Source organism: Centropristis striata, chromosome 9 (genome assembly GCF_030273125.1).
Source record: "Centropristis striata isolate RG_2023a ecotype Rhode Island chromosome 9, C.striata_1.0, whole genome shotgun sequence".
NCBI lineage: Eukaryota > Metazoa > Chordata > Actinopteri > Perciformes > Serranidae > Centropristis > Centropristis striata.
The window spans coordinates 40,542,713-40,567,009 of NC_081525.1; the positions used below are offsets into that span (position 1 = coordinate 40,542,713).

The 24,297-nt window shown below is 37.8% G+C and overlaps 3 protein-coding genes and 1 non-coding gene across 5 annotated transcripts in view; 1 reads left to right on the top strand and 3 right to left on the bottom strand.

Annotated features, from left to right (window-relative positions):
- Positions 1-1,761: 1,761 nt before the first annotated feature.
- mpv17l2 (MPV17 mitochondrial inner membrane protein like 2) lies at positions 1,762-8,521 on the bottom strand. Of its 2 annotated transcripts, none has more exons than XM_059341199.1 (6): positions 8,380-8,521; positions 6,397-6,687; positions 5,419-5,580; positions 5,080-5,156; positions 4,359-4,487; positions 1,762-3,505 (listed from the first exon to the last, which is right to left on the bottom strand). In XM_059341199.1, the coding sequence occupies exons 2-6, from the start codon at positions 6,581-6,583 to the stop codon at positions 3,419-3,421; spliced, it is 642 nt and encodes a 213-aa protein (XP_059197182.1). In that variant the 5' UTR covers positions 6,584-6,687; positions 8,380-8,521; the 3' UTR covers positions 1,762-3,418. The 2 variants fall into 2 exon arrangements, with proteins under 2 accessions (XP_059197182.1, XP_059197181.1); XM_059341198.1 differs by having other exon boundaries at positions 8,328-8,520.
- A 1,337-nt stretch (positions 8,522-9,858) lies between these two features.
- Positions 9,859-13,665, top strand: lsm4 (LSM4 homolog, U6 small nuclear RNA and mRNA degradation associated). The gene is made up of 5 exons (XM_059341356.1): positions 9,859-9,963; positions 10,474-10,515; positions 11,031-11,129; positions 11,510-11,690; positions 12,889-13,665. The coding sequence occupies exons 1-5, from the start codon at positions 9,961-9,963 to the stop codon at positions 13,020-13,022; spliced, it is 459 nt and encodes a 152-aa protein (XP_059197339.1). The 5' UTR covers positions 9,859-9,960; the 3' UTR covers positions 13,023-13,665.
- Positions 13,666-14,737: 1,072 nt separating this feature from the next.
- LOC131978450 (U2 spliceosomal RNA) lies at positions 14,738-14,923 on the bottom strand. Its single transcript, XR_009394966.1, has one exon. It is a non-coding gene; the product is annotated as a U2 spliceosomal RNA (small nuclear RNA).
- Positions 14,924-16,147: 1,224 nt separating this feature from the next.
- LOC131977629 (E3 ubiquitin-protein ligase rnf213-alpha-like) overlaps positions 16,148-24,297 on the bottom strand; it is a 36,668-nt gene continuing 28,518 nt past the window's right edge. The window contains exons 48-58 of the mRNA XM_059341026.1: positions 23,959-24,047; positions 23,232-23,483; positions 22,394-22,523; positions 22,125-22,202; positions 21,553-21,733; positions 21,020-21,224; positions 20,077-20,154; positions 19,702-19,899; positions 19,081-19,170; positions 18,712-18,890; positions 16,148-17,890 (exon numbers count right to left, since the gene is read on the bottom strand). Coding sequence (XP_059197009.1) covers positions 17,734-17,890; positions 18,712-18,890; positions 19,081-19,170; positions 19,702-19,899; positions 20,077-20,154; positions 21,020-21,224; positions 21,553-21,733; positions 22,125-22,202; positions 22,394-22,523; positions 23,232-23,483; positions 23,959-24,047 — 1,637 coding nt within the window. The 3' untranslated portion in view covers positions 16,148-17,733. The remainder of the gene's footprint in view (positions 17,891-18,711; positions 18,891-19,080; positions 19,171-19,701; positions 19,900-20,076; positions 20,155-21,019; positions 21,225-21,552; positions 21,734-22,124; positions 22,203-22,393; positions 22,524-23,231; positions 23,484-23,958; positions 24,048-24,297) is intronic.

The window sequence follows — 24,297 nt, forward strand, 5'->3', positions numbered from 1 at the left end:
TTAAAGAAGAAATCCTCCTCTGGAGACCATGAATATCCTCCCACCAGCTTCCAACAGGTCCAACAGGTCCAGGTGACTCAGAAACCATCACTGGACCGACAGGTGGGAACTACACCTGTCTCTCTCCTACTGTTCCCTTCAACAATACTGGAGCGTAAAGTCTTGAACCAAGTCTCCGGGTTCCTTTCTGAGAACAACCTGCACGATCCAAATCAGTCTGGCTTCAAACAGGGTCCCTCTAGAGACGGATCCTGTCTGGACCAGAATCAGCTGTCAATCATCAGCTGTCAATCATCAGCTCTACTGCTGCTGGGCCTGCTGCAGCTCTGGTTACCACCAGATCCTCCTCTCTTCACTACCACAACTTGGGATTTCAGGTTCTAGTCCTTCCTAGCAGGGAGATCTTTAGAGTATCTTGAAAGCGAGAAGTGTCCAAACTACAAACCTTTCCACTGGGGTGCCTCAGGGATCAGTGCTAGCTCCCCTTCTCTTCTCAGTTTACACCACCTCACTGGGCTCAATCCTCCTCCATCATGGCTTCTCACGCCGTTGTTATGCCGATGATCAGTGGCGGTTCTACACAGGGGCCTCCAGGGGCCACTGCCCTGTGAAGAAGCCCTTGGCCCCTGCTGTGGCCCCTGTGTCAAATTAATACTAAAATGATCAATTTATAACGATGAACGATAGAACAATGCTTATCTATTTTTTGTTCAAACAATATCTCATTGTGCACAAAATGAACCCAAAATGTGAACATTGTATAATAGTTTAATTGTGCAATAAAAGCTTGTGTATATTTAAAAAAAAAGATCATTCTCACTATACTGCACTTTCAAAATAAATAAAAAAAGTAATTGTGCACAAAAATGAGAAATGTCATTGTCATGCAAAAATATTTATTGTTGGTAAGTATCATTGTTTCAATCAGTGTATTTGTATCTTCCAAATATATTTAAATGAGATTTTTAAATGTGCTAAAAATAAAGGTTTTGGATGCTTAAATATATATTTTTTTGCCGTTTTTTAATGTGCCCCTCTGATTAACATTGGCCCCTGCTTGGCCCCCACAGTAAAACTGGTCTAAAACCGCTGTTATGCCGATGATTCCCACCAGGTTGTTTCAGTTTGCCACACAAAAGCTTTTCCTGATTTTTTTTTGGTCTGAAAACTAAAATGACACATTATGTATAGTTACCATTTACATATTTACATGCAACCATTATTGCAAATACAAGAAAATGAACTGATAGAAATACTTACCAAAGCTATCAATATTAACACAAAATCTTAGCCATCGAATGTTAATTGTTATTTTCTTGTTTCATATTGAAGAGCAATAAATGTTATTAGCACACAAAACTAAATTTCCTGTATAACAGTAAGAAAATTGTACAAATATGAAACTTAATAGTATATAAAAAAGCTTTTTGTAAGGTTCCCATCTTTTCTGATCAGTTCTTTATTGCTTTATAATTTATAACAGCTCATATGTTAAAAGTACATTTGTACATATGTACACAGTTCATTAAGATAAAAAAAAAAAAGTTCATAATGATGCATTTGATTTTCAAAACTTTACTATTCTGGAGAAAAATATAAACTGCTGTATGTTTTTCATCTGCAAAATGTATAACTAAGACCTAGATAATATAAGAAAGTCATCTTTCTTACACAATTTCATGTCATTCAACAATAAAAATAAGAAAAATCAATAAAAAAAATAAGAAACAAATTCAGAATGAAAGGCTTATCTGAAGCATGTTAGTTTTAAAGTTCTTTACAGACATTACACTAATTGTACATTTTATCTGGAGACAGTTCAGATTGATGGTAATATGTTACATGAACACAAACACGTATAATCAGCTGCTTCACAAATTCACATGTTGATCTTATAAAGGAAATAATTTATTATAAAGGAGATATACAGGACCGTATACCTACGTACCACACTTATTAGCATTCCTAATAAAAAAAAATGAATTTCACTTCTTCAGTCTGTTAATCAGGTTTACGTCTCGCTGAGGATTCAGTTTGATATGATAAAAATAGAGTTTATATTTAATAATATAGATTTCCTTTAAGCACATTATCACAATCATGCAGTTAATTTAAATCAACATCACAGAAGGACAACCTGAAGATGAAGTTATTGGCATGAAAACAGAGCAAAGGTCTAGATATTAAGGCAAAGTTTATACGGTTCAATGTCACAGAAACAAAAACATAATATCTGTTTTACATCACTAATGATTCTTTCATAACAAACCAGTCAAACGGAGGAACTAATCTCTATTGGATGTTCGATAATTCAAATCTTTGGGTGACAATGTGAGTTTCTCACTAGAGGCTGATTTGGGGATCTGCTGTTTCACAGAACAATCTGATTAAAGTGGAGTGGGCAGGACAGGAATCATAACAGGTCAGTGTAAATATAAATTAATACGGTCACTGATGGATTTCTGTCCTCAAAACGTGTTAGAAACAGGAATCTAGCACTTCGCCCTCATTAGAATAAAGGATAGCCAATGTCTCTTTATATGTTTGATCCCTTTAATGAAGGAACTCTGGATCTGACCTCAGGAGTGTGATGGACAGGAAGTGATTCTGTTTGATGTGTCGCCTCCACTTCACCTCCAGACATTATTATTAACATCACAGGAACTGAACTCACCGTACGATCAGGCAGCAGTTATAGTAGTTATATTATATTATTATATAATATATAATATATATGACTGGCAGAGAAACAGCTTTTATCCCTGAATGTCCAACAGAAGTCACATCATTCACATAATAAACAGACAGACTGGACACAGACACAATGAAACTCTACAGCATTCAACTTACAGCCACAACAGTTCTTAAAGAAACAGTTCTCAAAGAAACAGTTCTTAAAGAAACAGTTCTTAAAGAAACGGTTCTTAAAGAAACGGTTCTTAAAGAAACGGTTCTTAAAGAAACAGTTCTTAAAGAAACAGTTCTTAAAGAAACAGTTCTTATAGAAACAGTTCTTAAAGAAACAGTTCTTATAGAAACAGTTCTTATAGAAACAGTTCTTAAAGAAACAGTTCTTATAGAAACAGTTCTTATAGAAACAGTTCTTATAGAAACAGTTCTTAAAGAAACAGTTCTTATAGAAACAGTTCTTAGAGAAACGGTTCTTAAAGAAACAGTTCTTAAAGAAACCGTTCTTAAAGAAACCGTTCTTAAAGAAACAGTTCTTAAAGAAACAGTTCTTAAAGAAACGGTTCTTAAAGAAACAGTTCTTAACTAAACTGTTCTTTTAAACTTGAGTGGGAACAGTTTGTCAGAGGAAAAATACCTCTTTTATATCAGTCTCACAACTTTCTGCAAAGGCAGAAAATAAGTTTTACCAGATAAAAACAGCAACATGTTATTCAGCCGGTGATGAACTTCATCTCTGAGTTTCCTCCTCCAGACGTTTGGACGGAGGGAGATGTTCCTCCTCAGAGCTGCTGCTGTCTGATGGCGGCTCCTCCTTCTTCACACACAAATACACACAAATACACACAGATCATCAATATTACTTCACTTTTTACTACTGAGCAAGTATAAAACAATGAACAACATGAGCAGATGAATGGTGGATTAGGGTTGTTAAATATAAACTGTATATTCAGAGCTCAGATATAATCATTTCCCATCTTCTTGATTGCTTCTATTTTTGCAGATTTTTCATAATTGATTGTTTTAGATCCTCAAAAATGTTTTAACATAAGTCTTCCGTTTCTCTGTGGAGGGATTTCTGCCCACTATCTTTTTCTTTCAGCCACATTGGAAAGTTTGGGCAGGAATTAATAAGTAAATATAGTAAATAGAACTTAAAGGAAGAATGTGAAGTGATAGCACACATTTAAACATGTTGGTTGAGTTGTGAACTAAATGACTGAAGTGAGCTGCCATGGAACACATCAATGCTGGTGCAGATATCGACAATGTTGAAAAATCTACATTTAATGGTCTGAAAATGGCTTTTGGTTTTAAATCACCCATGAAACTTGCAAGCAACTTCTGTCGACCGGTTGGGACTGATCCATTTCATCAAATCAAAAAATAAAAAGAAAAGAAAAGATAAAAGAATGAACATCTGATCGGGATCTTTTTTTTTTTAAATCATGCTGTAAGTTGTTGCTTGCTGAGATCATTAAGCCAACTTCACATTGCTGCAGAGATTCTGTTGGAGTGATTGTTAGATTCAACAGTGATCAGCTGATTGTGTCTCTAACTGAACACAGTTATTCATTACATTTGGTTAATTGCTTAATTGAGTAACTAACTGAATACAGTTAGATCTAAAACTATATGTAGTGTTTAAACAGTGTGTGGCGACTCACTCTGTGTTTCAGGTAGGACAGGTAGGTGTCCCAGCCCAAGGTGACGAAGTTGATGTACACCACCCGGAACTTAGGTGAGAGGAAATAGAAGTTGATCATCTGAGCCGGAGGCCAAACGCAGCAGTCCACCTGCAGGAGGAGCACCAACCAGGACATGGTACACGGTTCACACTGGTTTATATGCAGCGTTCACATCAACAACTCAGCCTGCTGCTCTCTTCTGATCAATTATGTTTTCAAGTAATAACTTATGTAATTAAGTTTTTAAATAAGCAATCTGTTAAGGTATTTCATGTTCCATTTTTTGCCTCAAAAAAACCAACAGGTTTTCAGGTTTTTTCCCTGCTGCCATACTATTACCATGATCAAAGTCAAGTTTTTAGCCATTTGGAACTGATCCGATCCTGCGACTGTGTCAGTGCTCATGTGTTGCTCAGCAACAAAGAAGGCAGAGGACAGCCTCTACACTGGAAAAGTTACTAACTTAGCATTGGCCTAAAAACTGGTTGCAGGTGAAAACAACATCCTTTTAGCCATAAAAGTGTGTTTTATTATGTTCGCAGATGTAACTGCACCTTAAATGCTCCTGCAGTGTTCTGTCAGCCTGGAAGATGTTGATGTTGTATGTGTCATATTATATTAACTCTAATTCTCTCTTAAATCCCACGTGATCACATTGGCATTGATAATCTACAGGTGAGACTCTGACAGGTGTACTTGCCATATAAAATTCCCAGAACTTGTCTCTGAACTCCTTCCATCCTTCTGATAAACCTCGTCCCTCCATGACACCCATACCTGCAATAAAGAGACTTTCTGTCAGATGTGAGTCATCAGAACCAGGTTCAGATCAGATTCAGGTCACAGAGCGGAGGAACAGATCAAACTGTTTATCACAGACGACCTTTGAACTTCTTCCACCTGATACTGACACGTTATCTTTGTCTTCACCAGCCTCTGACTCTGTCTTACCTGTGTGTGTCATAGAGGAACACCTGTATGAGCTCTGAGGAGGACAGAGAGCAAAGCTTTGTTCCAATAAATCTGAAATCCTTCTCACCTAAGAAGTACCACATCCCTAGAAACGGCGAGGCCACCAGCTGGTCCACCAGAACCTTCTTGCCGACTGTTTTCAGAGCGTTTCCTACAAACAGTTTGTCCAGCCACATGTACCAGTACTGCAGCATGGGCCCCATGGAGCAGCCCACCGAGAACATGCAGCCTTCAGGGGAGAGGATGGATGGATGGATAGATAGATAGATGGATAGATGGATAGATAGATAGATAGATAGATAGATAGATAGATAGATAGATAGATAGATAGATAGATAGATAGATAGATAGATAGATAGATAGATAGATAGATGGATAGATGGATAGATTATTTTATTCATCCCTGAAGGGTAATTCGGTTGTCACAGCAGTCCGGTATTCAAGTACAATAAAATACAATAGAATAAAATACTGAGGTAGCATAAATAAAAACAACAATAGAAAAAAACACAGAATAGAACAAGGACACTTAAGAAGTTAAAAAAAAGCAGATCATTTGGTAGGATGGTTGACAAGATGATGAAGGTAATAATTAAACTGGTGATATGATGCAACAATGCTATAGTGACTAGACGGTGTATAATAATAATAATAGTACAGTATATAATATATATAATATAATATGTAATAATAGATAATTAACAATATAAAAATAAAATAAAAAATACAAATAAAGTAATTTTAAGTAAAATAATATGATATATAATATATAATAATAATTGAAATAATAATAATAATAAATAAGGCCGGTAAGACCGGTATAATAATAATAGTAGTATATTACAGTATATAGTAATAATAGTAATGGCAGCAACAGTATATATAATAATAATAATAATAATATAATAATATTAATAACATAGCAAAGTGTCGTGCGTAGATTTAGTGCAAGTCAAGGATATTGATATAAATATTACTCAAAGAGCATGTGTTGTCTGTTATTCTGAAGGCAGGTGTGATGGTTTCCAGGTCCTCTCGGTCTCACCTGTCCTCCTCCAGTCTCGGACCTTGTCTGGTTTCTTTAGGATCTCGCGGCTCTGCTGCAGGACGTCTCCCAGCCCCAGCAGCACTCCTCCGCTCAGCGTGTTGGTGAGCAGCAGCGCCCGGCCCTGGAACAACGGCTGCCAGCTGAACCGGATCCGCACCAGGAAGTTCCCCACCCGGGGAAGCATGGCGGCAGAGAGAGGGTCATCTACCGAGTCTCTCTCTGAGGGACGATGATCAGCTGGAGGGATCTGATGGTGGTTTCAGCTCAGAGCTTCATCAGGTCATCTACCTAATGTAAAAACACAAACACACAGCCTGGCTGTAAATACTCTCCAAGACGAGTTAGTTCTCTAATGAGAGACTCAGCTGGTCAGTGTTAACTAGAGTAAACAGCAAAAACTCACAAACAAGATCATCACAAAAAGAAAATAATCATTTACAACCTGGCTGAGTATTTAATCTGCTAATACAGTAAAAACAAACTTTATCAAATAATTGTAAAAAATAAAAAAAACACGGTAAGACTCTGATGCTATAATCTTCATCATTAATATTTGACTGTAAATATCTCCTAAACTTGTAAATCTCGGAAGTTTATTTTTGTTTCCTTGCTAGAAAATCGACTTTCAACACAACTAAAGATGAGACACATTCAGTGTATTAAGTGCTGCTGAAGTATGAGTATGGTCCATTAACTAACAGATATCACCATACTAGATCCTGTTTGATTACTTACATTACAACAATGCATTTCGTATAACAAGATTTGTGAAATTGTATGTTTAAATATGCAAATAGGGCAAATTAATTTATGATAAATCTACAGCAAACGGGCCCATAATGTGCACTTGCAATGTTTTCTCTGGAATAAAATCAGCCTAAAACCATGAAAATGTAGCAAAGCATGAAATAAAACCACGCTTGTGCCATTAAAGAATTGAACTGTATGTCTGTTGTGTGTTTCTGTCTTTAACCCTCTGAAATCTGAAAGCTATTATGTGTGTTAAAAAAATCTGTTAATTTTTTTTTTTACCATGCCATGTTGGTATCAGTTTTTTCCAGTGTTACCTCACCTTTATGTCCTGATAATAATTTTTAATTTTGACTTACTTGATCAAAATTTTGAACCCAAAAGAAACAAAGGAAAACATAAAATCTGATCTTGAAAATTATGTTTCACACACAGAAATGTACATGTTGCAAATATGAACACAGGTTGCAAATATGACATAATAAGAGGCAAAATGAGGTTAATATCTAGTTCTATATTTTTATACTAAATATATTTGACATTATCTCAAGCCAGAACTTTATTTGGAAGCTGTTGGCAGAAGACTCCACGGTGCTTCATTTGTATTTCTTCACGTCATGAAGTAATGTGCAGGTGGTTTCATGGACTCCAGAAGGTTAATAAACATACTTTAAATATGCAAATATATAATTTAATGCAAGGACTGTTGATCATATGAATAAGATATGAAGCTTTTTAATGCACAGTCCCGCCTGTTCCTGAAGGAGTAAATCTATTTGTGTTTGTGGTAATTCTGCAGGTGACAGTTTCAGGGTTCAAAGGTCAAGCAGGTTGTCCTTAGCCGTTAGCCGTTAGCCGCTAGCTAACGGTTAGCTCAGCTGGAGTAGAGCAGGTTTACCATAGATATATATATATATATATAAACACAGCCTTTCTTATATATATCTATGGGATTTACCGCCTGGCTGCCCGGGCTGAGAGGCAGGAGCAGCCGGTAGATGAACCGTTACTACCGGGAACAGAACCAACAATCACATTAACATTATGTCTAAAAACACAGTTCTATAGTTACTGATTCCCGTTAAACGCCACGTGCCGCTCAGCGACCGGTGTTCCCGGTAATAAACCTTCTTGTCTCTGAACCTGAAACCAGTTAAATGTGCTGAACTCGACCTCACCTGAACCCGAATCACGGAGGTTAAACACGAGTCCTACCGGAGGGAAACACACCTGAACACAACCGGCAGAATGGACTTCAGCATCACACCGGTTTAACGGTTTTACCGGAACACGGTAAATGTTGGAGCGCCACCTGTCGGTCTGGAGGAGCAACAGGCAGAACAGCTCCAGGAAATACACAGATCCCAGTTTAACCTATTTTATACAGATCCCAGTTTAACCCTTTAGTGTGGGGCTGTTTTGTTTTCATTCTGCCTGAATAAACCACTTAAAGTCTCATTATCATTAACAGTATCATTGTCTTTAGCTATATGGCCTGATTTGTTTTTCTCATTTTGACTTACTGGATCAACATTTTGAACACAAAAAACACACACAAAAATTCAAAAAACACACATAAGACACATAAAAACACACAAAGAAATTACAAAGAACACAGAAAAAACATAGAAATTACAAAAAACACACAAAAAACAGTTAACACAAAAGATTGCATTAAAAATGCTGAATGCGCATTGCAAATTAGAAATAAAATAAAATCATGTTACTACACTTGGTCAACCTTTTTATTTTATTCTAAAATCTTCTAGTGTTATACTTTTTTTACATCCATTTTCAGCACACATATAAATACATTACAAACACAAATATTACCATAATTATTCTTTAATATTCCTAAATCTGCGTGTGGCTGATCATACTTGTACATCTGTTGTAATATGCGGGTTCATAATAATAATAATACTAATAATAATATGTGTCATGTTGCTTTACAAATTAATTGTATAGTGATCTTAATGTTTTTTAATAGGACTTTGTGTTATATTTTAAACATATACTGTATCAGTATAATATTCCTATACTATTAATAGGTTTTTGCAGTGGTATCTCTACAATAACAACATATAACAGCAGTGTCTGATAACGGGTGGAAACGGCAGCAGTGGTTACTGCTGACCTCCTGATCAATAATTCAGACTCTCCGGCAGCGCTCATCAATAATTAACAACAGGTTGAGTATTGGAGGCGGAGTCTTTCTGGACAGTTGGTACGCCGCCGCTCCTGATTCGTCAAACACGCTGTCAATCTTCCCCACGGCCTCTAAACCCCGCCCACCTGTCATTTATCCAGGCTGCGTGAAGATGACGGAGTTACAGAGGGACCGGAAATTAGTTTTCCTATATATATATATATATATATATATATATATATATATATATATATATATATATATATTATATATATATATATATATATATATATGTATATATATATATGTATATATATATATATATATATATATATATATATATATATATATATATATATATATATATATATATATATATATATATATATATATATGTGTGTATATATGTATATGGTAATGCACAGAAAAGTTGTTTGCCAACCGCCATAAAACAAAAGAAACAGAAAGAGAAAGAGAATGGGCTCGCCGCCAGGCTGCAGTACCTCGCTCGCCACTAGAGGGCAGCAGCCTTTAATAGCGCCATGGTCACACAGCGCAGCGCCGGAAACTCCGTAGAAGAAGAAACGGGAGGTGGTAGAATCGTGTGAGTGAAGGGCCAAGACAGCCAAAAAGACACAGAAACATCAAGAAATACTTTCACAATGGTATGTATTTAACTGTGGCGTGCAGATAAAACGTTGATAGTTGTCTTTTAGATTTCCAGTAGCTCTCTTGCTACTCAGCTAATTGTTTTAGCAGCACTTTAAGCGCCGAATGCTCGGAGTGCTAGCTAAGCTAATGTAGCTACTGTAGCTAAATGAAACATAATTAAAGCACAATGTTGTTTATAATGTTGAAGACTTAACACAACCACAGAAACACCATATTACACTGTAAGGTTTATTTAATTTTAGACAGGTAGGTTGTTAGCGTGACTATATGAATATATATAACATATCAGAACAGAGACATGTTGTCTTTTCACTAATTCATTACACTAGAACACTAGCTCAACACACTGCATGACCTGTAGGTCCTGTACTGTTAGGATCATCTCTAGTAGCTCTGGATAAAGGTGACTGTTGTAGTCCTGCTAGTTAAGTTTACTCAGGTTACTAAATATTATATCTTGTGTGTGAATTCCTACGTGTGATCTGTTTTCTTTCATTTTGCAGCTTCCACTATCTCTACTGAAGACTGCCCAGAACCATCCTATGGTGAGGAAACACTCAACTATTCCTGCTCTCTACAAGATATTATATTTATATATATAAAAGCAAAGTTTATTTCAAGGTGACAATCCGCCATGGTATCTGGTTTTATGTAAAACTGTAAAAGGCTAACCACCTTTCATGATTGTAGGTACATCTAAATATCACGTTTGTTGTTTTAATCTGTCATTCAATCAGTTTATAGGTTAAGAACAATCTTTAAGCAGTTCCTCGGGTATAGCTCTCTCCTTTGGCTTGATTTATATTTTTAGGATCTTACTATATATTGTATATCATGTTCTGTGGGATGCAAAATTTTCATTTTCATTTGATAAATTACCCCCAATCTCTGCTAACTTCTGAACTTTCAAGTTGAGTTGGCTGAAGATCAATGTGTTTGGTGTTTGCTTGTGCTGTTGTTTTGGTCTGTGTCGTCTATTAATGTATGTATCTATAATGTCTTCTGTCTGCATTATATGTTTAAGGCTGTAAAGCAGCTCATTGTGTCCTTCTCTCTCCAGCTGGTGGAGCTGAAGAACGGGGAGACGTACAACGGTCACCTGGTCAGCTGTGACAACTGGATGAACATCAACCTGAGAGAAGTCATCTGTACCTCCAGGGTAAAGCTGAGCTCCGCTCTCATGTCTCTGCTGCCAATAAAACTGTAGAAACCGTGCTGACGAGACGTCTGTGTGGTTACATGAAGCTCCAGCTCTGTAGATAGATAGATAGATAGATAGATAGATAGATATACTTTATTTATCCCAAGCTGGGAAATTACAGTGTAGTTATTAGTTATTAGTGCATCTCTCTGAACATTTAACAGGCAAGAAGCTGACGTTTTGTGGCCATGTGGCTTTTAACAATAATACACATTTAAAATATGTTTTGGACAATAAATAACCTAGCGTACAGATCTACTACAGACCAAAATCTGTAGACTGAAACACTGAAACACAAGCTGTTATTAAAGATAGTGACGCTCTACTCCACCCAACAGGATGGAGATAAGTTCTGGAGGATGCCTGAGTGCTACATCAGAGGAAGCACCATCAAGTACCTGCGAATCCCCGATGAGATCATCGACATGGTGAAGGAGGAGGTGGTGTCAAAGGGCCGTGGACGTGGAGGAGCCCAGCAGAACAAACAGCAGGGCAAAGGGAGAGGAGGAGGAGGTCGAGGTGGGTTGATCCAACAATCGCCGTCCGTCCATTAAAGCTGAATTTAATTTTGAAACAACATTTTCAAACGTCGTATTAAAGTAAATGTGAATAAGAGACATTTCCATCAACTGGTTTGATTAAACAAAGCTGCAGGAACATACTTTGGTCAGAAGATGGCAGTGTGGTTATTGCTGTAGGATAATTCATCAGTTAGCAGGAGGAGGAAAGAAAAAAACAGAAAGATGTTACTAATCTTTGGCCACCAGCAGAGTTCGCTTCAACTTCTAATAGTTCTTTCATGCAGAGGGACACAGCTGATCACTCATGAATTAAATGTTCACGATGTCAGAACTTCTTCTGAAAAAGTGTTTCCATCTTCTGTTGTTTGTTTGTTTTTCGGGGAACAACAAAAAACACCTCAAGCGACGTAAAAATTGTATGCACATTTTTGAAAGCTTTTTCAGATTTTGGTGTTTCCATCAAGCTTTTTCTAATGCAAATTTTTAAAGAAATTGTTGATGGAAACACGACTACTCATGTTATTTGAAAGTATTGAGAAATATATATAGTATATCAGAGTATAGTCTAAAAATATACAGTCATGGAAAAAATGATTAGACCACCTTGTTTTCTTCAGTTTCCTGTCATTTTAATGCCTGTTCCAACTAAAGGTACATTTGTTTGGACAGATATAATAAGAGAAATGTTTTCCTCCCAGCCAGACCTCCTCCTCCTCCTCCTCCTCCTCCTCCTCCTCCTCCTCCTCCTCCTCCTCCTCCTCCTCCTCCTCCTCCTCCTGTGATCAGGGAGTCAGGACCGCTGGTGTTTTTAGTCTGTTTTTTGTTGAAGGAGAGAAACAATTTATCAACCACTGAATTACATTTGTTATTTTTGCTTATTGTTGGAAGTCAACCTGGAGTATGTATATATTTTTTTCCGTTTCACCTTTGGTTGAAACTGAAACTGTTTATTATTTAGTGAGTGGTAGACCTCCTCCTCACAGACTACTCTGATGTTTTCTACCTTTTTTTTTAAAGCAAGAGACGCCGTAACAGGCTTAAAAGAGTCAAATTAAAGAGCTGATATCTTGTCATTGTCCATGGTGTTCTTGATTATGAATTTAGTTATTATCAACCTTTACCTTTAGTTGTACCAGGCATTAAAATGAAAAAGAAATGGTCTAATGCCTGTATATAATGTGTTTCCCTGTCTGTAGGTCTGTTTGGCGGGCGTGGCCGGGGGATGAGCGGTCCTGGTCGGGGCCAGCAGCAGCAGCAGCAGCAGCAGCAGCAGCAGCAGCAGGATAAGAAAGCAGGCAAAGCTCCGGGGATGAAGATGAACCAGCACTGACCACAACACCACCAACACACCTGTTACCATCTCCTCTCTCTGTTAGTCAGGACTGACCGCTGCACCAATCACCAGGAGAATAAAGAGAAGCTGTGCTTTTGCACTGAATTTTGTTTTTTTAGCATCTGTAAGTTGATATTAACATTTTTTTTTAGTATGCCCATATATCAGTGTGTCAGTCACTCTGAAAGAACATTTTGTATCATAAATCACATTGTTATCCAAAAACAGATGACAGCCAGTTGGTACTGTCTGAGGTTTTTAGTTTTTCTTTGTCAACTGGTCTCAGGTGTAGTTTTCATGGTAAAGAAATTACCCAGCCCCAACTTCTGTTGCCTGATTTATTTTTTTTAATTGCTCTTTATTTCTGTGTTGTGTGTAACGTTGTGTGGTTTGTCTGCTGCACCGAGCGGTAGGGTGGACGAGGATTCAGTCCCTGAAAATTAACACTTTTGTTGAAAGCATTTGTAAGATGACACATTATGATCATCAGGATTTCCAGGAAAAAATCCTCATATTCTTAAGTCTGAAATAGATAAGTCCAATGTGTCATGTTGGTTGGGTTTCATTTTATTTTTGTAACTAAAGACGATGTTGTAATTTATTTACATGACAACATGAGAATAAAACAACTTTTGTTAAAGTGGTTGTTCTTTTTCCTGCTTTTTGTTCTGCTAGTCAAAACTATCTGGAGTCAAATCATTTATTTTACTACTACACTGGTTCACTGTGCTTTGATGAAAATGTCTGAATTTAAATTAAGATTATACTTCTTGATTTATGTCTAGGATGAGCTAATGCTAGGGTTAAGTTCATAACTAAGCCAAGAAGCAGACCCTTCATGAATAAAGAGTTATTTACTCTGTGAGAGCAAATGTTAAAATATCATGGAGGCTGTTTACACCAACAAGCATCTGATCTCTGCTACAGACAGTTAGCCTGGTGTTAGCCAAGCTAACAGACAGTGGCTGTGTCCCAAAGTCAAGGAAGGATGCTCAAACGGCTGGATTTGAAGGACACTACGTCATCAACATCCGCCGAAGGACTGTCCCAATGTCGAGGATGCTCCGGAGGACAGAGTCCTTCTTTTGCCCAAATTCCGAGGATGCATGTGTGTATCCTCCGTGCGCTCCGACTACCCATAAAGCATTGCGCACACCGGTCTACCGGGAGATTTAAAAATGGCGAGCGTAGAAACAGCGACGCCGGCGGCACAATATACATTTAAATATGTAGATATATTCAGTTTACACTGAATGTTATCACATAACTTACAAAACCTGTGTTCAAAGTCAAGCAAAAACATATGAATAAGCATATGCCAGAATATTAAGCTTAAAGATAATAAACGTCATCTTGATACATTGCCGGTTAAGTTAATTAATGCCGTCTCAGTCGCTAAAGTTATTGTTAAAAATATGCGTCCGATGATGATGTACTATGTGCAACTATGCCATTCAGAAAGTTATACATTTCTTTATTGTGTTTACAGGGACCGAAAGTCCGCCATTATCCGTTATTGTTTTTTTTATAAATAACTGTTATTGTAGGCTACTGTAGCCTACTGTAAAATAAAAAATAAAAAATCACAGAATATATTTCCATGATGAATTATGCGCCGCTGCATTCATGACACTAAGTAGCGGCCGAATTCAGCCAGGATCAGTTAAATATTCAGGTTTAATCCACTTTATGGTTTTTACTTGATAAATCGTGGAGATTCAACCTTAAAGCATCTTCTTCCATTTTCACAAATATGTGTCAGAGTGCTGATGCCAGAGACACATTCATGTCGTGAACTGATTTTGAAATTGCGGCGCTGAATTTATTTATTTATTTTTTATGAAACTGATAAGAACAGATACTACACTTGATCTTAGCCAAAGGTCCGAGAGCGGCGTTGAAGTTAAGCAGGACGTCCAATTACGCAATGACGCACAGCTGCACACTCCGAAGGCTGTCCCATGTGTGCATTACACCAGTCAAAGGAAGGACTCTGGCCATGCCTTCGGAGGACCCGACTCTGAAGGAAGGATCCTACCAAGGAAGGATCCTTGACATTGGGACACAGCCAGTTAGTCTGGTGTTAGCCAGCCAGGCTAACAAACAGTTAGTCTGGTGTTAGCCAGGCTAACAGACAGTTAGTGTGCTGTTAGCTAGCCAGGCTAACAGCACACTAACTGTCTGTTAGCCAGGCTAACAGACAGTTAGTGTGCTGTTAGCTAGCCAGGCTAACAGCACACTAACTGTCTGTTAGCCAGGCTAACAGACAGCTAGTGTGGTGTTAGCCTGGCTAACACCACACTAGCTGTCTGTTAGCCAGGCTAACAGACAGCTAGTGTGGTGTTAGCCTGGCTAACAGACAGTTAGTCTGGTGTTAGCCAGGCTAACACCACACTAGCTGTCTGTTAGCCTGGCTAACAGACAGTTAGTGTGCTGTTAGCTAGCCAGGCTAACAGCACACTAACTGTCTGTTAGCCAGGCTAACAGACAGCTAGTGTGGTGTTAGCCTGGCTAACAGACAGTTAGTCTGGTGTTAGCCAGGCTAACAGACAGTTAGTGTGGTGTTAGCTAGCCAGGCTAACAGACAGTGAGTCTGGTGTTAGCCAGGCTAACAGACAGCTAGTGTGGTATTAGCCAGGCTAACAGACAGCTAGTCTGGTGTTAGCCAGGCTAACAGACAGTTAGTGTGGTGTTAGCCAGGCTAACAGACAGTTAGCCTGGTGTTAGCCAGGCTAACAGACAGCTAGTCTGGTGTTAGCTAGCCAGGCTAACAGACAGTTAGTGTGGTGTTAGCTAGCCAGGCTAACAGACATCTAGTGTGGTGTTAGCTAGCCAGGCTAACAGACAGTTAGTGTGGTGTTAGCTAGCCAGGCTAACAGACAGTTAGTGTGGTGTTAGCTAGCCAGGCTAACAGACAGCTAGTGTGGTGTTAGCTAGCCAGGCTAACAGACAGTTAGTGTGCTGTTAGCTAGCCAGGCTAACAGACAGTTAGTGTGGTGTTAGCTAGCCAGGCTAACAGACAGTTAGTGTGGTGTTAGCTAGCCAGGCTAACTGACAGCAGCACAATGCACCAAATGTTCTTAACCATGCTAATCTGCTGAAAGAGGAATTCGGAGCCTCAGTTGATTAAAACTCTTTTATTATAGTAAACACCATCTTAAAATGAAGAGATGTCATCAGAAAAGTCTGTAAGAACTTTAGAAACAGTGACATTATGTAACTCTAAATAAAGTGAGCACATCACTTTCCAAAGCAAAAAAAAAAAAAAAAGCTTGTGAAACTTTCTCTTAAGGAATGATGTTGATGTCTGATGAAGTCAATGGGTATTACATATGAAGACATGCTGCTTCCAGAAGTATAAATGTGGTATAAACGTTCCCAGTTTTACATAAATGTCTGTAAGCAGAGATTGGATCACGAGACATTTATTATTTTACATTCTTGAAGTTGATTGATACATTTAAAGACTTTAGACAGTTGAGTTCAGAGATGTTTTGCTTTCAGTTTCTTGATTTGGATTTTCTTAAACTGGAAAATATCAGTGAAGTGAACTGTCATCACTCATGGATGATGTCACAAATATTTGTGATTCATTCCAAACATGACCAGACTGCACAAACAAACAAAAAAATAGAATGAAATAAAAAAATATATATAGATATATCAAAGAAATACCCTTCAATCAGTTCCATGCAAACTATCAGCTACATGTACTGAAATATGCAAGAAGAAAAAAAATACTAGTAAAAAGAAAATGGTATCAGTTTACTGCACCACCATGCAGATCAATTATCCTAATGGTAGGGTTAACAAAGTAGAGTATAATAATAACAATAATTAAAAAACCAAAACATAAAACAGTTGCACAGTATTTGTTTGTGAAAGTCATACAATATTTTCCTGAGCAGATATATTACACACACATATATATATATATATATATATATATATATATCAGATATTCTACATAATATTTAAGAGAGCCATGACGCAATTTCTTCATCTTTCATACAAAATAAACCCAGAAAAAAACAATAAAAACAAAAAAATGGAACTAATTTGGTTTCAGGAAAAACATTTCTATTATGACTCATGGATGATGTCACAAACTGTGATCATGGTTTTCTGGAGTATAATCCCAAAAAAGAAAAGATATAGAACAAATACTCTTGAATCAATTCCACGCAAATTATCAGCTAAATGTACTTTAACTTGTAAGATAGTAAATAATAAAAAAAATCGTAATAAAGGAATAATACTAGTAAAAAGAAAAATAATAAAATCATGTTTTTCCATATTAGTTTACTGCACAAGCATGCAGATCAATAACCCTTACGGTAGGGTTAACAAAGTAGAGTATGATAGGAAAATAAATGAGTAAATGGTAAAATAATAATAATAAAACACATTATAGCTCACAAAGAGTAATTATGAAACAGTTGCAGAGTATTTCCTGAGCAGATCCAGACATTTTCTTCATATGAGGCTCCGAATGTGATTGATCAAATGATTTCTGATATATTGATTATAGATATATATAGATATATATTGATAAAAGGCAGTAAATGACTGTATATTCACTGTTAATCAGCTTCAATCTGTTTGATAGTCTTCATCGTTTTTAAATCATCTTTCATACATAATAAACACAGAAACAAATGAAAGACAAAGAGAAATAAATGATGTGCTGAACTCTTTGAAGCGTCTCTCATCCCTCCATCATCCAGTCGTGTTTGGCTCTGACGGCACATTTCCAGGCTTCTACAATCTGAGACAGCAGCAGATCTCCAGGGAAGTTCTCCTCCACGTAGAGAGGAACCTCCAGCTCTTTACGGTCCATGTAGCCGCACACCGTCGCTTTCACACTGACAGAACACAGAATGTTGCTTTCAGTTACAGAGCAGAACTGGAAACATTTAGCATTCGATCTCCATCAACAGCCCACAAATAATAAAAGTTAATACATTTTTAGAAGTACGGGAAATATTTAATTAAATTATTAACTTTCCCTTTAACTTTTATTGATTAATATCATTATTATTCATCTTATCAAGTGCTCATCTACATGTTTTTAATACAATATATATTCTCCATTATGACCAAATTCTACCTGGTTTTCCATGCAGAAGCAGGAGTTCACTTAAATATCTTTTAGAATAAAAATGTATAAAAATGAATATCTCAATTCCCTCTCATGTCCAGTGGTGTCATTTTTAATCAAGATAATCCTGTATCGTTACAAAGTGTATGACATTATGAAAGGTAAAGAAAAAAGAAAGTTTTAAACCAGTCAGTTACTTCCATATTCACATATAGTTGCCATATGGTGCAAATTAATCTTTCCCTTTTACTAAATATGAATCACATCTAAACTGGCTTTAATGATAAAAAGTTAACCTACCCTGGATAGTATTTTTTTTGTTATTCATAAATTATTTTTGCCTAAATATAGAATTAGCTTTGGGAGTCCTTCTGTATGTCATTACTTTAACTTTCCCCCTTTCTCTGAACCAAACAGTAAAACATGGATTTCATATTATTGCCTTTTATAAAAATAATGCTAAAAGTAACTGTGGCCATATGTTAATAATAAAGTGTTTGTAGTGACAGTGAGGTTAGGGAATAATCCACAGCCTGTTTGGCCTGTTGGACTGTATGATCAGAGATCTGTCAGCAGGTTTTTTACCTCCAGGACGGTCTGTAGTGGTCCGAGGCCCTGAGGCGGCCCAGGTTCACCAGGAGGAACTCGTGCATCTCCAGCAGCCACTGGTCCACGTTTCCTCTGGACACGAAGCCTTTCAGCTCCAGCTGGTTGTCTTCTGTCAGCGGCTGCAGGAACTCAGCTGGAAACTCTGAGAAGGGCTCCTTCACAGACACAGGATGGAGAATGTTCAATTACAGCGGATATTTATTTATAGTAACATGTTTTCTTTTAGATAAGCAATGAAATAAAAACATGAATCAATTTAAGTATTGTGCATGTTTCTAATGTCCAGGGTTTTGTTTTAGTGATTTTTGTATTCAGTGCTCTTATTTTATATTTAATCAGACTCACCCTCTTGAGCTGCAGCATGTTTTCAGACTTGAGAGAGGAGAGGAGCTGCCACAGAGAAACACAGTGTCTGAGGCTGCAGCGGCCCAAAGCCTGAAGAAACAACAAGTCAGAGTCAAGAGTCTACATCTGGAGGTCTTCTTTGGATTTTGAGAATATAATTAAGATGATATTTATTTTTGGGGAGCTTTATTATTTTGATGTAATTTAATTAAGGGTCATTATTACAGGGTTGGTACACTTTAGCAGTGGTCAAAATCAAGCATTTTACAAGGACTTTTCAAGGTAAATTTCAAAGCTTTTCCAGTATCTGACACCTGTTTTAGATGAGTTCTTACATACTAAAAGGGGAGATTTCACTGAACAGAGATGGTGTTACACTTTCAGGAGGAACGCTCTTCATTTCAGATAGATACACATTATTTTTACATTGAACATGTGATTATTATCTATAGATGTATAGATCTATAGATGTCTATAGATGGATAGAGTCAGATTGAAGAGAAATACAGGAAGCATTTACAAGCACTTTATCCAAAATCCTTGAAAATACAACATTTAAATTCAGGCATTTAAGGATTTCAACCCTGTTCTTATATTCTCACTAGTTTAATATGCATTGACCTGCAGTATGTGGTGATCTATGTGGTCAGCCATCTTCAGGATGTCCTGCAGGTAAGTGACCAGGGACATGCTGGGATCTCCTCCAGTCATGGAGAGGAAGCCCAGCAGCAGCTCCACCAGCCGCAGCGCCTCACACACCTCGCTGTAGGCGTCCAGCTCTCTGGACACGGCGTTCCGCGTCAGAGACGACAGAAGGACCTGGAGGACAGAAACAGTATGAATGAAACTCTAATCTACTGGGTTTTATCTGTGAAATGCCAGAGATAAAACTGAAAGTAAATGAAAGTGTAATGTAATCAAATGATGCATATCATTTAGGTCAAAGTCAGTTATTTAGCCGTTTACTAAATTTAATTATATAATGTAAAAGTTTACCTGAGGCACTTTTCCTTCAACAGCTTTGAAGGTGGTTTCAAAGTCTCTCTCTTGTGTGTTGACCAGAGTGGGCATTCCCTGAAATAAAGCATTCAATAAAGTCAGTTTAGTGAAATAGGGAAATTATAATGTAAAATACAACCAGACTCCAAAAAAGTTAGGACGCCGTGTAAAACGTAAACAAAAACCCACAATACATCAAGTATATTTACAAAAATATATTTTTGGCCTTTTCATTCTTTATTTTGATCGTGATAGAGAGTGGACTCGACAATCAGCACTCAGCCTGAGTTAGCTTAGCTTAGCTTAGCTTAGCTTAGCTTATTTTAGCTTAGCTCTACCAGTAAGACAGCACAACAAACACCATTTTATCAAATTTTTACAGCATCACCATTTTTTGGGAATCAGAGTTGTAAGTAGGGCAACACAGAGCAGATACAATACTGACAAACTGTCAGTAAATAACCATCCGAACCAAGAATTACCCTGCTGGGTGACAGAGTCCATAAAAACTAATTACTGAAGAAATTAGCGGCCCGAGGGCTGTATTTTACAAAACCTATTAAAATAATGGAAGAATAAAAATGGTCAACTACAGTGCTACAAATTATTTGCTGAAAATGTCTTACAATGTTTTCTTAGTAATGAGAACAAACTAATATTACAGCCCAGAACAAACAAAGTCAACAAAAAGACATAATAAGTATCTCCATGTCTCTGTGGAGCACAAGGCTCCATGAAGACTGGATCTAGTCCTGGATCTAGTCCTGAATCTAGTCCTGAATCTAAGGTGGAGCACAAGACACGATGAAGACTGGATCTAGTCCTGGATCTAAGGATCTAGTCCTGAATCTAAGGATCTAGTCCTGATCCCAGTCCAGCCCAGGACAGAGTCCAGACTGTGATGTCTGTATATGTGTGTGTGTTTCCTGTGTGGACTCACCGTGCGGCTGATGAGAGGTTTCCCCTGCAGGAAGCGCGTGAGGATCTGGTGCTGGATCCGGGGCAGGTCGTACTGGGACATGGTCTCGTGGCCGTGCTCCAGGCTGTACTGGCAGTTGGACAGAACCAGAGGAAGCAGGTCCTTCTCCAGCTCGTAGCGGATCACATGCTGCTCCGTGACTTCTGACACACTCACCTTGTAACTGCTGCAGACATCACAAACAATAGATTCACTTTTTAATCCTCCAAACCAAAAAAAGCTTTAATCCACTTTTATTTTGTTTTATAGTTGTTCCAGATGTCTGTAACACAGCAGTAATATATCTATCAATAAACTGCAATATATTTATACATTTTGAGTTTAACAATGACGAAAGTGAGGATCATTCAAGTGTTTTTAGCTTGTTCACTGCAGCTTTTTAAATATATATATATATATTTAAATATGTCCTTTAAGGTCCAATGGCAGAGAGAAGCAGTGCATCATGAACCTGAAACACATTTAGGTCTTTGTTTGTTTAAACGTGTTTGTACCTGCTGTCCTCTCCGGTGTGTCTGTCCACAGCGTTCACTAGCTCATTGTGTAGCGCCACCAAGTGGCTGAGCAGCCCCGTGGCACACAGGCCTGGACCCTGTCGCCGCGGCAACAGGTACTGCAGCTCGCTGTCCTGGTTCAGGTCCTCACTGCAAAACTCATCTGGGATCTTCAACTCACCTGTAAGTTGGAATGGACACATACATTATTAAGTATTCAGTGTGATATTTCTATTATTTATTTATTTATTGTTTGTAGTGTGTGGGCAGAATCACAAATCTGAGTGTTAACTAGTTATTCTGTTCATTTGAAAATAGGAATTTAAATGATTGGAGCTCTAATAATAAGGTTACAGTAGATATACTCCAATTGTAGTAGAGAGTGTAAATGTCAAATACCTGCAGAATGGCTTTGCTCTGGTTACAAAGTTAATTAAAAACTAAGCTCAACTGTATTTATATGAATTTTAACACAACAGAGTTGAGCCAAAGTGTTATCCAGCACAGAGACAAAGACAAACCCAATAAAGGAGAGGACAAGGGACGATGTAGATGAAATGATTGTTACTTACTGCTGGTTACTGACACTCTGAGCAGATTCCACGTTTTCAGAAAGATATCAATGTGTTTCTCAAACCATGTCCTCATTCCTGAAACAAGAAATGATGAAAATATTTACCCAGTTTGTATGACAATAGGATGAGGAGAAAAAAATGCACGTGTAAGATGTCAAACATGTTGTTTTGTGTCTCCACTTCAATCAATTAAGAGTCAGTCAAGTCAATTAAATGTCAACATTTAAAGAAGAAAAAGGGTTTTTGTCTCGTTACTGTTGCTGTACCTGTTTGTTTCTCAATGAACTCTGCGATGGAGCCCACTATCTGGTCAGACGCATTCTGGAATCTTCTAACCAAGCGTTTCTGCAGGATTAAGATGTCTGGAAGGAACTTAATCTGCTGAAATTCTCTCTCCTGAAAAACAACAAAAACTAATTAAACATCTGATCAGCATGCTCCACAACATATGCTGCATGTAGAAAGTCATTAAGATAAATTACCATAATGGAACCCTGGCATATTTATATCAAAACTAATGACTAGCTGTGGAGATGGAAAAGTATTTATTTTTCTTTTACTAAAAGTTAAGAGACGTTTTAATTCTAATTTCTGGGACTTTTTCTTGACTCACCCATTACCATCACACATATGATAAAATAAATATAAAAGTATTGTTGATTACTTCTCAACAGTGCTTTGGAAGAGCAATGGGGCTACATATGTATATTTTTTTCCTCTTGGAGGTGAACGGGGTATTAAGTGATTATTTAGAGATTTTAAGCTATCTTGTCAACATGGCTGACATTTGGTCTAAAGGTTGCATAAAAGAAATGCCCCAAATGTCCTAAATGCAAAGAATTTATCCACTAAATATGCACAGTTACCAAAATTAATCCACCAATTAAATTTCAATGTTGCTTAGAAGTGGAAACTCCTAAAACTTCTGAACAGCTGGTGATCCTTGATCAAAGGTCAGGAGGTGAAAAATATACAAATCATCCTTTGGAAATGTTATATGAAGCACATTTGATAAGTCTGGCAGGTGATTAGACTGAATCTGGACCAACCTGTTAGATGGAGAAATGGATTTGAAGCCGTTTAATAACAACGTTTTACATTTACCTTCTGCAGGAACCTCCAGAGAAGAGGCAGCTCCTCCTTCTGGCCGTGCTGCTCCACCATGTGAACGAGGCTGCGCAGTGAGAGCCTCTCCCGGCAGCTCCACACGGCCGAGCTGTGCAGCTGCGAGTCCTGAGGCAGCGACGCCAGGAAGCTGCAATCATCTCCAAACGTGGTCCTCATGATGAAGTTGGAGGAAACACGGGAGTCGGTCCTGATGCTGCCTTTCGCTTCTTGCAGCGTCTGATCAAGATCCTAGACACAAGATATTGGTAGCAGTCAAAGAATTATTGCAGAAATAAGGGCGACTGGGGCTCAGTTGGTAGAGCGGTCGCCTACTGATCGGAGGGTTGGTGGTTCTAACCCCGACCATGGCAGCTACATGTTGAAGTGTCCTTGAGCAAGACACTGAACCCCAGACTGCTCCCGATGCTGCGTTCATCGGTGTGAGAATGAATTCCCAATGGTGGCAGGTGGCAGCTCTGCCACCAGTATGAATGTGTGTGTGAACGGGTGAATGGGCGTGTGTGTGATGTAAAGCGATTTGGATAAAAGTGCTACATAAGTGCACTCAATTTACCATTTAGAAATGAAAAATATTGGAATTGTTCTGGAGAAAACCATAATATTTATATCATTATTTAAAACCATTTTAATAATAGTATTGTCTTATTGACATTGATGATCACTCGTAGGAAAAAAAACAAAGTCAAAAGGTAAAAGGCTTTACCTTCAGCTGAGGTGTGATGATATCTGCAGCCACTGTGGTCTCCCAGGTGTTTCTGGAGGCTTTGGTTGTTAGGAGGGGATCGATACCAGCTGGTCAAAGTCAAACAGAAGGTATATTATAAAATACAGCATGTGCAGTTCTCTACCACTGAAAAATATGTAAAAATAATCATTTAGAAATGTTCAGATCTTTCCTTACAAATTCAGAAAATTCAAAGCTCAAAAGGATTGCAACATGTGTAGATGGTGTGTTTATCTCTTCATTAAGGACAGAGTTTCTATCATTCTGTGTCCTCCATGACTCACTTAACAAAATATGTAAATATTGACAGAGGACTGA

Excerpts from the sequence above, each read along its gene's own strand:
- mpv17l2 (XM_059341199.1), bottom strand. The coding sequence starts at position 6,583 with ATGCTTCCCCGGGTGGGGAACTTCCTGGTGCGGATCCGGTTCAGCTGG. Across the intron at positions 5,581-6,396 it reads CCGAGACTGGAGGAGGACAG|GCTGCATGTTCTCGGTGGGC; the intron begins GTGAGACCGAGA and ends TCTCCCCTGAAG. Across the intron at positions 3,506-4,358 it reads TGTCCTACCTGAAACACAGA|AAGGAGGAGCCGCCATCAGA; the intron begins GTGAGTCGCCAC and ends TTGTGTGTGAAG.
- lsm4 (XM_059341356.1), top strand. Across the intron at positions 10,516-11,030 it reads CTGCCCAGAACCATCCTATG|CTGGTGGAGCTGAAGAACGG; the intron begins GTGAGGAAACAC and ends TTCTCTCTCCAG. Across the intron at positions 11,130-11,509 it reads AAGTCATCTGTACCTCCAGG|GATGGAGATAAGTTCTGGAG; the intron begins GTAAAGCTGAGC and ends TCCACCCAACAG.